The 15,747-nt window shown below is 37.2% G+C and overlaps 1 protein-coding gene across 1 annotated transcript in view; it reads right to left on the bottom strand.

Annotated features, from left to right (window-relative positions):
- The window catches only part of LOC134227232 (serine-rich adhesin for platelets-like), a 455,923-nt gene that overhangs the window by 322,383 nt on the left and 117,793 nt on the right, over positions 1-15,747 (bottom strand). Inside the window, exon 4 of the mRNA XM_062708581.1 lies at positions 5,258-5,374. Within this exon, the coding sequence (XP_062564565.1) occupies positions 5,258-5,374 (117 nt within the window). The remainder of the gene's footprint in view (positions 1-5,257; positions 5,375-15,747) is intronic.

The raw sequence follows: 15,747 nt of genomic DNA, 5'->3' as shown, positions 1-15,747 counted from the left end.
AGAAGTAAAATATGTAGGACCAAAATAAGTGCCTTAAACATTAGCACGTCTTTCGCAAACTGAAACAAAAATGAATTCGGCGAACGTGCTTGTTGATATTTTTTTTTGAATAAGCTACTATTTATGTGGGTACCGGTAGTGATGTTGCTTTTACATCTATGCGAACAAAAAACAATTATTCTTAACGACAAATGAGCAATTCCGGTAAATTGGGTAAAATAGCCTTGTAAAAATAAAATGTCAAAAACTCCATTTTATCGATGTTTCAGCATCTGGCTGAAACTCACAAGGTTTATTTCTATATGTAGATGAAACTATTTGGCAAAATATTGGGATGGGGAGAGAGGGTAAAATAGATCTCAAAATATAAATAATGTTACGAAAAAAGATACAAGAATTTGATTATTCCGACCCAACTGGCAACTAATCTAGTGATTTTGCTAGTATGCTTCGAAATTCTTACAAGCTTAGTGTTTTTATGGTTTCTATCTGTCAACAATTAAATCCTTCACAATCTCTCAATCTCAAAAAATAACGTGAACTAGTCATGTCATTTCTATAATATTCCGGCGGAGGTATTGTAAACTTTGCTCCGTCTTAAACTCCCGTTCAAAATTATTGTTCCACCAAAATATATTCCCACCAGTTCCTCCATGGTGACGTCTTAATTGCAAGAACGATGCATGGTTCAAGAACGACGAAAAGCAAAATCCAATGCTTTAGCTAGTTTCCATCCATTCGGAAGTGAGAACATTTCTTTTGGTACTTTGTTTGTTACATTGGTACTTCAACACGGTAGTCTATTCCTCGGTGAAAAAAGCAATAGATAGATTTCTCAAAAAGTATTGCAAGCTGTTACTACCCAAGTACTACTTCTTAGCAAACCACACCTTATGGTTGGTTGGAAATATGTTCATATAAGGTTAGCAAAGATTTCAAGAGAAAAAGGCTGATATTTAAGGAATCCTTTTTACAATCAACTACACAGTTTTGTTAAGGTACTAAAGCACTTTCAAGTGGTGCAAATTAAGCCGATAATAAAACAGTTTTGCTCGGTAATCTTTTAATTAATTGATTAAGCGATCAACAATTTACATACTTTATCTATGAGTGTAGAAACGTGTATTCTAAAATTTGAAGTATTTTCATGAGGGGTGTGTTTTCAAATCGTCAGACAATTGATACTCTATCCCTCTATCAGCTCTATCCTATTCAATAGTATACACATTACATTATTTCGCTCTCCTTGTGAAAAATCAGCTCGTTGTAGAAAAAAAAGGTTTCTCCCGTATTGTGCAAAATGAATGCAACATTGTTAAACTTTGGAGGGTTTTTTACACAGTTGTGTAAACATAGAATCGAGGGTATTCCATTACCTTCTTCTTCTTCTTCTATGGCTCTACATTCCAACTGGAACTTGGCCAAGCTTTTCAAATTAGTATTCTATTAGCATTTCCTCAGTTATTAATTGAAAGCTTTTCTATGCCCGCCATTGCATGAGTATGTATCTTGTGTGGCAAGTACAATGGATACACTATGCCCAGGGAATCGAGAATGTTTCCAACCCGAAAACACCCTAGACCGGACTGAGAATCGAACTCGCCACCTCCGGATTGGCAATCCTACGCCTTTGCTCACAAGGCTACTGGAGACCCCTATTTCATTACCTATGAGATAAAATTGTCCAACCCTTGAAAATATATACACCCGATTAGAACTAGTATAGTCCATTCAGCCAAACATTTTGTTTAGATTGTATCTCTGTAATATTAGCTAGCAGTTTGAAGGTTAGTAATTCAAAATGTATGAATGGTACACGGTTTGACGTTTTTGCACAATAAACAGAATTTGGTTTAAATTGATAATGATGGAGGATGAAAGAGAGTTATGAATACCACACAATCGTTACAAGCTACAAAAACAAGCCTATGGTAACCTGATGCAAGTAGGTACAAAAGAAAAATATAATCTGAGAAGCAGCTCCACCAACAAGCTATGTTTAAACGTTACGAAATTGCTCATTTGCCGTTTAGAATCATTGTTTTTTTTTCGCATAGCTGTAAAAGCAACATCAGTACCGGTACCCACAGTAATTGTAGCTGATTCAATAAAAATATCAACAAGCACTTTCGTCGAATCCGTTCATTTTTGTTTCAGTTTGCGAAAGACGTGCTAATGTTTAAGGCACTTATTTTGGTCCTATTTTACTTCTGTTGAAAATTGTTCTGCAAATAGTTTGCTATCTAATATAGATCAGCGAAGGATATACGTATCTATTGAGACGAAAAATATAGATGAATTGAAAGGAAGAAGAAACAGTTTTTTTTAAACTTATGTATTTTCTGCTAGAACTCACATAAAAAAATGATGTATTTTTTGACATTTATTTTTAAAGGACTATTTTACCCTACACTCCCCTAATGAAAAATTCTGATTTTTAATTTCAACTTAGACAAAAAAGTTTGGACAGTTTTCCCCAGATCGGAAAACATCAACTTAAGTAGGGTCGAAATTTGTGCGAACTTTCTTTTGAATAAACAGTGTTGCAGAAAATTGCGATTTTCTAGGAAATTCTTGAGTTGGCGCTTCTACATTATATATGAGATGAAAGCTCTTTAGTTCCTTAATTGCCTTACGGGTTTAGTTTTTTATCCTAGATCTGTTGGTGAAAAATATTCCCTTTGGAAAAACGACCATTTTTTATCGAAAAAGTCAATTTTCTCCTAAAGTAAACAACTTTATAACCCTATTAACCACTTGGTATAAAGTACTAATTGAGTAGAAAAAACGTGCAAAATTTAAACAAAATCGGTCACTCATTGCCAAAGTTATTGCATTTTTTTGGTTTTGGCGATTTTTGAACAATAATTTTTGAAGGGCCGTTTTACCCCACTTCCCCTCAATGAAAAAATCTGAAAATTTGCTAAATGTCTTCTCTTACATATATGAACAAACCCTGAAAATTTCATCCAAATCGGAGAATATCGATACAAGAGGGGGTCGCGCTTCTCGCGAACTGGCTCTTACGGTTTTTATTCTAATTGGTTTAGAACTCTAACCAGCGTTTTTACAAGGACTATGAGATTTTATAAACAATTTCAAAAAATAAAATTGTTGACAAAATTGAATGTTGCCAAAATCGAATGACTTTGTTGCCAAAATCGAATGTGGCCAAAATCGTATTGCATTATGAATATCGACCTAGGATCTTCTAGGGGTAGCTTTATACAATTTTCCTTGCAGTGGATCCGAAATGTCACAAACGGAATATTTAGAGTAGTGTCAGTATTGCACGACACCGTCGAAATGTCTTGAAATACTTCAAATCAGTTGCATTTTCAATCCTACCACGACAGTCGTTCATCATCTTGCCAAAATCCAGTTAGTGTGGTTCACGCCCTCACCATTTGTTGCGACAGAAAACCGCTCCCTGTCTTACCAGTGCGGCACTCAAGACAGGATCAGGTTCTCCCGCGTGTTATAATTTTCCCAACATGCACATGTGTCTAGTTGGAATGCACGCCGCTTGTTCGCGTAGGATTCACCTTTCGTTGGCGCGCTCGAACGATGTTTATTATGATCCTCGCCCCATCATCAACAACATCATCGCATCGTATCGGTCGCATTGCCCATCGCCGGAACCGTCGTCGTCCGGTGCGGGATGAAAACAAAACGCCCGTTCGCTGCTACCGTGGACGCCCCGTATGAGAAGCCATTTTCCCGCCTCTCAGTTTCATAACTAGTGTGGCACACGCGTGCTTTCTACTGAGGTGATGTATGATATTCTTGGTTGCAGCGGTTCACAATTTTGATTTTCATCAATCAATTAATCAATTTTAAGAAAGGCATAGCATATTCGTGTGAACTATTTCGTAAAATTCCTCAACCTATTCGAAGTCTTTCATCAGAGTACCCGATAGAGCTACAATTAACTATGTTCATAAATTTCCATATGACCGTAAACATTCAAACTAATAATCTCAGTGAATTGTGAGTCGCATTCTACCCTTTGAGAACCCATCATCTTTACTATCCGCCAACGCAGGATAACGTGTACGATGTGTGTACGATGCTGTTGCAGTAACCCACCGTGTGGATGGGCCCGTCCGGACAAGACGGAGGTGATATTTCATTCATCGTGTAGTGCAAAACATAAACAGGAGTCGAGTGACTCCCTGAGACAACGTGCAACCGGGCACGGTTTTGTTATGTTGTGGAAAATCTGGCGCGAACGGGCTTTTCCCGCTTATTTTCCTCCATGCGACATGGCGACGGTGCCAACTAACGTCAGTCCATAATGACAATGAACAGGAGAAGGAATGTCGTTTATTTTGCGCTGTAGACTAAATTGCGTTGTTTATTAGCGTGTTTTGCAAGCGCAAGCCCGTGGAATATGAGCCGGATCAAGAGCAATGAAATTTGCTAATAAATTACGATGCATGGAGAAATGGATCCACCGGCAAACCAGACTGCGGTGAGATAGTTTTCCTCCAGGTTGATGAGATGCTATCCGATACTAATTAAAATTAATCATGGTGAACGTAAACAAGAAGATTCTACAGCGTTTATTATGAGATTGCCATTATGGGTTACTTGCTTGGTGGACATATTTATCGAGGGCTGCATTGACTGTGTAATGCAGATGTTTTTGGATAATTTCTGGGGAAAATTTAGCGCTATATCTAGTAATTAAATATCTAAAATAATGTCTCCAAATTCGACGAAAATATGGGGAACTCGAAAAAAGAAAATAAAAGCCCCATATTACTTCCAAATGACTACCCATGTGTAGAGCTGCTCAATGTCGATTGTTCAACTATTATTCGAACGAGCTAAAGTTTGCTGTCGCCAGGTACTTGTCGTACAGCGCAACTATTATACTCGAATTGATAATAATCGTAAACCGTTTACAAAACAATCCACCAATATCCATTCCTAACCCATGAACCAGCATCGTTAAACGCCCAAGAGCTCTCAGCTCAACCAACCATATCCAGAAATGGGGTGGTACTAACAGCTACTACCATCAATGCCACGATCACTTCCCCTCGCGTTCATTTTCAGCTGCATGGGGCCTGGACGGTTTTCCCCTACCCCAACGGCGCCGGCGGTGATGTGGTGCCGATCGTAAAACCAAACAAAATGGCTTCCCAGTTATGACAATGAACGCGGTTTTATCGTCGTCGATTCAAAAAGCTCTTCAATAACAACAAAAAAAAAATCCCCACGAGCAACATTTTAGCAAACACGTACTAACCTGTTCCGTTACTTCCAAACCATAAAGCGACCAGATCGTCACTCGGCGATGGATGATAATTACCATACAAATATGGACTCGGATAATCGAAAAGTAGTCGCTTGGACGGTGATTCGCCTGGAATTGAGAGGAAGACGAAAAAATATGTATAGCAGCACTGAATCAAGGGGTGAATGTTTGGTGATTGGTGAGTATTAAGTGTTGTATTGTAGGGAGAGTCACCAAATGTGGGTGATGTGCGATGATGACCAAAAGTATCACTTTTCTTGACGAGGCTGAATCGTAAATGTGGCTTGAAAGTGCTTGTTTACTTCAATGAATAGGGGTTTGGATGCTCGTTAAGTTGAGGTCTTAATTCTTGCAGAAATGTTGCGAATTGGTACCTTGCCAAACCTTATCTGTTCAGCGACTTAAAAACTGTGGATGACACAATCGATGGAATACAACTATGGCAGATAATTTACGATTATGGATTTCAATTATGGATTAATCGAGTGATGTACGTAGTTCGATTTTCGGGAAGGCTTTCGACTGACTCAAGATCCGCCCTGCTCTACCTACATACTTGTTTTTTTTCAAACTGTCATTTATTTGGTTTGCCGTAAAGCGTTACGGAGCCGGAATATTTTTTTGAATACAGTTTTTCATGATTCTTATATTCTAATGTTAGTTTTGGGTAACCGAAAGACTCATGGTTTAATTGAGGTTAGGGAATACAATTATACACTAGAAAAAAAGGGAATTGAGGACGCTTAATTAATTACAATGCTGATGTTTACACAGTTGAAATCCTTGGCAACGATTCACATCTGTATCGAGACTAACATTTTTTGGGAGACAGTAATGAGAGGAAGACATACGAATGGGGTTTAACGGTAGTCAACAAGAGGAAGAATTTCTTAAGGGATTACAACAGCAAAAGGGATGGATGGACGACGATACAGTTTAACATCAGCAACTTTCGAAAATGGGTGGACAAGGCACATGTACTCAAGATCAAGACCCGCCAACAATTCTCGGCCCGGACCCGAAGATGCTCAGTTAGCGCAGATCTGGGCCACGAGGCTTCTCGCACGCCCACACGACATGGTCAATGTCCTGATAATTTGCACCGCAAACACAGAGATTGCCTTTTGCGAGCCCCACTCGAAAAAGATGTGCATTTGAAGAGTAGTGATTGGACATTAGACGACACATGGTTCCAATGATGTCTCGTCCCAAATTCAATGTTTTGAACCATGTCCGCTTCGACACCCGTTGGCGAATTGAATACAGCCATCTACCCATCTCCCCATTTGTCCATTTTTGTTGCCAGCTGATCAAGGCTTCCTGACGAATTAGTTTGAAAAAATCATCGAAGGTGATTTGCCGATCGTAAATATCACCTTCCATAGCGCCCACCTTAGCCAGAGAGTCCGCTTTCTTATTTCGCGGTATCGAGCGATGAGAAAGGATCCAAGCACTCAAAGCTTTCCGTACCCCATTCAGAAGATACGCTGAGTGCTTAACGGTTTCATTCCAAGGAATATAGACTGTCGGTGAAGATGAAAAAGTGGTCAGGAGGTCAGGATGCGATTTGCTCGAGAAAATACCCAGCCAACAATTCTGTTCACATAACTCATTTGCAATTCAGCTATGTGGATGCTTATTCGGTAAAAAAAGATCATATAATATGCATAGATATCATCTATACGTACATATTTGGAGGCCATATACGTACAAACGAAGTTTGTTTTCTTACTTTATATGATTTTATATTAACTGAAAAGATGCTTTGTACAAATTCGTGTATAACTTTTTTGGACATTTTTTATGACTTCTTATGTACCAATTTATAATTTCACATCGTAACTTAAACGACTTTGAAGTTAAATCAATATATGATTTTGTATGGCACCTTGAACAATTGATGTAGTATATAAGCTAAAAGGCAATTACGAAAAAAAAAAGTTTGTTACAATTATCAGTATATATTATCTTTTAAATGTTATATTAAATTATGTCATTTATTTATTTCTAATTTACAGCACGTGTACAAATTCCAAATCTCGGCGACACCCAGTCTGGATTCGAAGACCTACGAGAAGGTAGTCCACGAGCAATTCTCAAAGCCATATGAGCATATGCATTGCAACAAGAAATTGTACATCACATAACAATATGTGGATTCATAACTTGATCTAATCTCATCTGGATATAATTACAATGTTTTCGTATACTGCATTATATATGACTTATTATTACCTTCATGCAATTTCATTTGAACATTTAACTTACTTATTATGACTCTCTAGAAATTGGTTCCCAGAGTCATCGAAAAAATTACATTAGGGTTAACAAAGATTTTGCATTAGGCGTTTTTTAGTTATTTAATTTGTTAGTTGCTGAAAATAATTGCTTATTTTTATTAAATTAATATGTAAATTCCATATTTCGTAGAAAAAGTAAAACAAAGATGAAATGTAGCTGAACAGCTGAGACTCTTATAAAATTAGAATTGATCTAATACTTATTATTGCAGGAGCAATCAGCAAAATAGCAAAAATAAATTACAAAAAAATAATGAATATTTGTCGTGTAAAAAATAATTATTAGAAATGCGGGCAAGTAAAAATATCTGGCTGCCCTGCAATAATCAGTTGTCATCAATAAATTTGTGAAAATCGATATCTCTCAGCGCATCAATAGTTTTTTAGTGTTTCGTTCGGTTTGCAAGGTAAACTAATTGTTTTACATAAAACAAATATATTATTTCATTATTTAATATATTAATAGATGTTCAGAGTAGTGCAGTTTCTAGAAAATGGGAGGATGCAAGTCTTGGCCGTCCCCATGAGTTGAATAAAAGGACACTTACTCATGTGGCCGAAGTCGATTGGAAATGAAAAGATAGGGCAAATGAGAAAAAATGGCACCGTTTTTCACGGTTCTACGAAAGCCATTCCAGCCCTTCTAAAAAAAAAAAATATTGAAATCAATGAAGAAGAAAAAGTCGGACTCCAGTGCAAAGGATTTAAATAATTTATGTACAGGTAGGTATTATTATAGGTATGTGTTTATATTACTTCAAGTCGAAGATTTATTTTACAGCTTTTGTCCAGAAGCAGACACCGCAAAATGCCACATCGCAGCAGGTCACAGCATTTCAACATGATCACAATCATAATGTCACTTCAGCGGCAGCATCATTTGTGCTGACGACGATTCAATGTCGGTTGAAACTTTTGAAGTCAATACTGCGTTGCCGGTAATGAATCTATCATCACGAGAGAGCTTTGTACAAGATGAAGTGGTTGAATAGAACATATTGAAGTCCTACACTCAGACCGCATCGTGCTTTCGTGCTGTGCGGTTCTTTCTCTCGTTGCGGAAGGAAGTTTTAATACTACCCGAAGCTATTTTAATTTCAATGGTGCTTCTTAGCGCTATTTGTACCCACTGATCCCGTTACGATCTTTGCAAGGACCCGTGCCTTCGTTTTACGTTGGACCCGTTTGCGGAAGTAAAATTCCGACAAGCGGTGGTAATCCTGCAGGGACACCGTTCTGGAATGAAAAACCTCTTAGAAGGTCACGTCTCCACGCTCAGCAATGAGCATTAATAAAAACAAGAGGAAGGGTAAGTCTCTGAATTCTCCACTTCCTTCTAAAAAACAAGGTTACAATATCGCCCTGTCAAAGCGCGGAAAAAGTAGAAAGAAGCTGGAGACTTCAGATGTTCCTTCTAACTCTAATATAGAAAATAATTCTTCTCCTATCGAACTGAGCAATCAAGTTCGATTTGATTAATGATGAAATTGAGCAAATCGAATATACCTCTAGCCCAGGTGATTCGATTCATGCGAAAAAGCAAAGGATTCCGCCAATTGTGGTATCTGTTGCCGAGTTTTCTGGCTTCCGGGATGAGATTTTGAGTAACCTTCAGGGGATCAAGGTTTCATTTCAGATTGCTAGGAAGGGTGACTGCCGCGTTTTGCCTGGATCCTTTGACGATCGCAAACGTCTTCTTCAGTATTTAACTGAGAAGCGCCATAAATTCTTCACATACGACGACAAAACTGAGCGATTGTTCAAAGTCGTCTTGAAAGGTCTCCCCAGTGATGATAAATCACTGGATGAGATTAAAATTGAAATTTCTCAATTACTTGGATTTTCACCAGTCCAAGTAATTAAGATGAAAAAGAAATCCCACCCTGGTACTTCCCAGAGAGGCATTTCTCAAGAATTTTATTTAGTTCATTTTAACAAAAGTGAACTAAATAATATGAAAAGTTTGGAAAAGGCCTGTATTATGTCTCATGTCCGTGTTACATGGGAACATTTCCGCAGGCCTTGGGGAAATTTCCAAAACCCCACCCAGTGCCGTAAGTGCCAAAAGTGGGGTCATGGAACCAAACATTGTCAAATGGATGCTAAATGCATGATTTGTGGTGGAACCTCTCACGCCAAGGACGCATGTCCTGTGAGAGAAGATTCCAATAAATTTAAATGTGCAAATTGTGGGGGCAATCATAAATCCAATTTCTGGGAATGCCCTTCACGCAAAAAAGTTTTGAATTCCCGTGCAAAATTGATGACGGGAAATTCCAATCGGATCCCAGATTCGACGGGTAGAAATTTTTCAAACGCTCAAATTTCGAAACCAGTTACTGGTCGAGCAATTCATACCCACCACAATTCACAAACAAATTTTGCCGCTCGTCAACGGGTAGCAAGCACTTCAGTAAATTCCAATTTTTCGAATGTACCTACGTATGCAAACATCGCTGCTGGTAGACAAAATTTCTCTTCTCAAAATGAGGTTTATACCCATGTCCCAACGGAAAATAATGGTCATGTTGCCGATTCAGGTAGCATGACTGCTTCCGATTTTGATTTTTAACTGAACAATTGCATCACATGATTGATGCAATGTTCAAAGCAAATACCATACCAGAAGCTGTTCAGGTTGGTATAAAGTACACACAAAAAATTGTTATCGGACTCCGTTTCAATGGATCCAAATAATTGTGTGAAAGTTCTAAATTGGAATGCCCGCTCTCTTAAGGGTAAGGAAGATGAATTATTCAACTTCCTAACAGTTCATAATGTGCATATTGCCATTATAACAGAAACTTATTTAAAACCAAGACTCTCCATTAAAAGAGATCCAAATTATTTTATCTACAGAAATGATCGTCTTGACAGCGCCTGTGGTGGGGTCGCCATTGTCATCAATAGACGTATCAAACATACATTATTTTCTTCGTTTGAAACCAAAGTTTTTGAAACCTTGGGAGTTTCTGTTGAAACAAATTTTGGTCACTTTTCCTTCATTGCAGCCTATTTGCCTTTTCAATGCAATGGGCAGCAAAAGAATTTGTTGAAAGCTGATCTTCATATTCTGACTCGCAACAAATCAAAATTCTTCGTAATTGGTGACTTCAATGCCAAACACCGTTCATGGAATAATGCTCAAAGCAATTCCAACGGCAACATTTTATTTGAATATTGTTCTGCGGGATATTATACTATTCAATATCCCAATGGCCCAACTTGTTTTTCATCCACTCGAAATCCTTCGACAATTGATTTGGTTTTAACGGATTCAAGTCAGCTGTGTGGCCAATTGGTAACTCATGCTGACTTTGACTCTGATCACCTTCCTGTGACATTTGAAATCTCACAAGAAGCCATTTATAATCCAATCAGCTCTACTTTCAATTATCATAGGGCTGATTGGGATTTATATAAAACGTATATCGATAGGAATTTTGATGTTGATATTCCTCTCGATACCAAAAGTGATATTGATAATGCTCTCGTATCTTTGACAAATTTAATTGTCGAAGCCATGAAGCCATGCAAAATGAAATTAAAAAACGTTTCGCTATTCTGAGAAATACCAACTTTGAGAATAATGTCTCGAAGTTGGATCCCAGTTCGAAACCCTTTTGGAAATTAACGAAAATTCTTAAAAAACCTCAAAAGCCAATTCCAGCGCTTAAAGAGGGAAATAAAATTTTATTAACAAATGGCGAAAAGGCTCAAAAACTTGCTCAGCAGTTCGAGAGTGCCCATAATTTTAGTCTAGGTCTCACTAGTCCAATTGAGGATCAGGTTACACGAAGCTTCGAAGACATTCTCGATCAAGATAATGTTTTTGACCCTTCGTTGGGAACTAATTTGGATGAATTGAGATCTATTGCTAGAAAATTAAAAAATATGAAAGCCCGGGTGATGATGGTATTTTCTACATACTTATCAAAAAACTTCCTGAGAGCTCTTTATCCTTTTTGGTTAATTTATTTAACAAATGTTTTCAATTGGCATACTTCCCAGATAAATGGAAAAACGCCAAAGTTGTTCCTATTTTGAAGCCGGACAAAAATCCAGCTGAGGCTTCTAGTTATCCTTAATCAGTTTGCTTTCTTCAATAAGCAAACTGTTTGAAAAGATTATTTTAAATAGAATGATGGTTCATATTAATGACAATTCTATTTTTGCTGATGAGCAATTTGGTTTTCGCCATGGGCATTCAACCACTCATCAGTTATTAAGAGTTACGAACTTAATTCGGCTCAACAAATCTGAAGGATATTCGACTGGAGTTGCTCTTCTTGATATAGAGAAAGCATTTGACAGTGTGTGGCATGAAGGTTTGATTGTAAAATTGATGAATTTTAATTTTCCTCTGTACATTATTAAACTGATCCAAAATTATTTATCAGATCGCTCACTACAGGTAAACTATCAGAATTCTAAATCTGATAGATTACCTGTAAGGGCTGGTGTCCCCCAAGGCAGCATACTGGGGCCCATTTTGTATAACATTTTTACTTCTGACTTACCTGATTTACCACCAGGGTGTCAAAAATCTTTGTTTGCAGATGACACGGGCCTTTCAGCCAAAGGGCGAAGCCTTCGTGTCATTTGTAGTAGATTGCAAAAGTTTGGATATTTTCTCCACTTACTTGCAAAAATGGAAAATTTCCCCGAATGCTTCCAAAACTCAGCTTATAATTTTCCCACATAAGCCGAGAGCTTCTTATTTGAAACCTTCTAGCAGACATATTGTCACTATGAATGGGGTTCCAATTAATTGGTCTAGCGAAGCTGAATATTTAGGACTTCTGCTAGATCAAAATTAACTTTTTAAAAATCACATTGAAGGCCTTCAAGCCAAATGTAACAAATATATTAAGTGTCTATATCCACTTATAAACAGAAAATCAAAACTTTGTCTTAAGAACAAACTTTTGATTTACAAACAAATTTTAGACCTGCCATGTTGTATGCTGTGCCAATATGGACTAGTTGCTGCAATACCAGAAAGAAGGCACTTCAGAGGATTCAAAATAAAATTCTGAAAATGATTCTGAAGTTGCCTCCGTGGTATAGTACCAATGAACTTCATAGAATTTCTAATATTGAGACATGGCAACAAATGTCCAACAAAATAATTTCAATTTTAGATAAAAATCATTGAAATCTTCTATTGCAACGATTAGCTCCTTGTACCCTTAGTATAAATTAGGTTAAGTTTAGTTTAAGTAGAAAACATTGTAATTCCTACATGGTTTAATTCAACCAGAGGAAAAATTCTAACTGCCAGAGGCAATTGAAATGTATTAATAATAACTAAAAATATAACATAGCAAATAAGGATGATAGTGTTAAGAAAACACGGAAAACCCAGTCTAAGAAATGATATTAAATTTATTAGATAATTAGCAAATAAAATTAGTAAAAAAAAAGTCCTACACTGTTTCAGGTACGTAGGTCTATTGTATTGAGTATTTTTGAAGTCAATAAATGTTTACTTATATTTTAGATCATAAGCTATACAGAATGAATCCGACGAATGTTGCTGATGTATGTAGATCTTCCTACAGAACGGCAACCAGATATTACGGAACAAACAGGTATATACAATATATTACACATATTCTATCCATAACCATGTTTGTATTGTAGAAAACCCGAATGAGAATGTAACCGATCTCGATGCACTTATCAAGCAAGCAGTTTTTGACTCGGTGAATGAAGCTGTTTCAACATCCTTTGAATCATATTTGAGCAAGGTAGTCGAAAAAGCTGTTGAACAAGCAGTTTTGAAGGCCGTAAACAAGTGTTTCGAATCTAATTTCGCTCGACTAACAGCCACACTTGAGGTTTTGAACAAGGATAAATGTAGATGTGGGTCATCCAGTAATGCAACAACGATCGAGAAACATAATCTTATTGACTCTGAGGAGCAATTTAGCGCAGTTCAACATTGACTTGCGAGATGCGACTCTACAAGCCAAATATGTGAGTATTAATAGTATTGTAGAAGCGACATTTTATTTTTTTTTCTGTCTTGGCAGTTGGAATACTATTCTCGAGTAATTGTGCCGAATTCGTATGCAGATAATGGAGACAATGCTTGTTATATAATCGCAGACTGTCCATTCACTAGACAATTTTGGAATAAATTCACATGGACTGGGGTGAACAGAGGAGATAAGTGTAAACGTGGTTTCCGTGAGTTCGGAAATGTGACAGAATTAATTTTGAATCTCGTACAAATAGGAGACCCTTCTTACACGAAACAACGTTTAGAGAAATTTTGCAAGATCCGTTTATTCAGGCACTCAAAAACCAGAGCTACGCACAAGATGGTCAGAAAGTCCTCGTGTCGAAACAAACGTACGAAACAGAAGGACAAATCCGTAGAAGCTGTTGGGACAGATGACACGGGTCGATTGATGAAAGCTACAAACAGTCGAGATGTTTTTAACGGAAGCTCTGAAGATACGAGTGATGAAGAAGAAGAGGATGTTGGCACACCAAACGACACATCTGAGGAAGATGAGGACAGTCGTCTGCCATTAGAAAGTGAAGATTCATCAGAATAATCATTCTAGGGCTTTATATTTTGCCAATTTGCTTTCAAAAACATTTGATATGAATTTAAAAAAAAAAATTTTAATGAAAAAAATACTGATACAATAAAAATAAAATAACTGTGCTTTATTATTCTGAGATATTGGTATTACATTGTATTCTATTCCATATTCATTTATAATTTTTCACCGTGTGCATAAGGGGTATGAAAACAGTTTGCTTTTTCCAATTTATGGCGGCTAATTTACACAATATTGAGTCAGTATTGAAGTGTTCAACATTCGAAGAATTATTTTTGATTTTTGACATGAAAATATGCAAAAATGAAGATTTCATCGGTTTGAGGAAAAAATCTTGCTTACTTAACAAAAACTTTCCCTTAATTGAAACGATTGAAACACCATCGTCAGTTTTATGAATGTCGGTCATTCCAACTATTTTCGAATCTTTTGCAATCTTGCACAAGAGGATTGGGGCCAGCTTTTACTAGTTTTTTCAAAGAATGCAAACAATTTTCGAAAGGATATGCAGATAACGATATTAATGATCCAAATTTCTCGACCTCATCTACGACATGACAAAGATTATGAACATTGCTGGTTACAAATTCATTTCTATACAATGTTTTGTAATCTTTCACAAATTAAGCAAAAAGGATACGCGCGATTGGTAAAAAAAATCCTTGTATGCATCGGCTGAGCAAATACGGACAGCACAAAACAACAATAAGAAATGCTCATAATACCTGGAAGGAAGATGATCCTTCAGCACCACAAATCCCACATAGTTTAGAAATATTCTATATTCCAAACCCTTCCATAAAGATATGTGATCGAGGGATCGCATACGGCGGTGAATTTCTTTTGGAAACCTCAATGCAACCAGTTTTTTTTAATTTCTTGCTTTTCTTTGACACTCCATTTAACTCTTTTAGTCATTGATCCTGTTCTCCATGCATTAAGTAGTTTCCGCATCACTCCCAATTTCAGCAAATGTAACGCATCAGACACAATGATGTCCTCCACCATATTGATGGGTAACTGCATTAACGGCGATACTCCAAGTTGATGTTCCGGGTATTGACCATCGCGGAATAGCTGGTCGGTTCTTAATTCAGCATCTATTTTTGGAAACACCATGGTTCGTGTTTCGTGAGAATATATCCCCTTCCTCGTGCATTTCGTACATCCATGTTTCCCGTTGAAATTTTTGACGCATTTTATAAACGCCCGGGCGGGTATGTCACATATGAATGCTCGAATTTTAAATAAGAGCCGGTGGTTGTTCATCAGTACTCCAGAATTCCAAAGCGCTAGAAGCTCTTTGATCATTGGTGCCAAAAATTCACCAGCATCTATAGGTTTACTCGGTTCATAGTAAATGCTGAATATGCGGGAGCTCGTGGATATCCAGCTTTTTACGCTAGCCATAAATTTGAAAAGGGGTGATTCAGCTTAGCAACCCTATAACCAGAGACCGGCGGAGTGAAAAATTGACGAAATAGCAACGTATGAAAATGCTTGAAATCGTTTAAATTATACTAGCAGCACTTGAACTTTTTGCTTGCTTCTTATGGAAGCAAAAAGTAAACAAGTCGAATTGGAACCGCTTCTGACGGTTCGA

The sequence above is a fragment of the Armigeres subalbatus genome, chromosome 3 (genome assembly GCF_024139115.2).
Source record: "Armigeres subalbatus isolate Guangzhou_Male chromosome 3, GZ_Asu_2, whole genome shotgun sequence".
Lineage (NCBI taxonomy): Eukaryota > Metazoa > Arthropoda > Insecta > Diptera > Culicidae > Armigeres > Armigeres subalbatus.
Note: the sequence above shows the minus strand (reverse complement) of the source record. Positions and strands in the feature narration are given on the sequence as shown.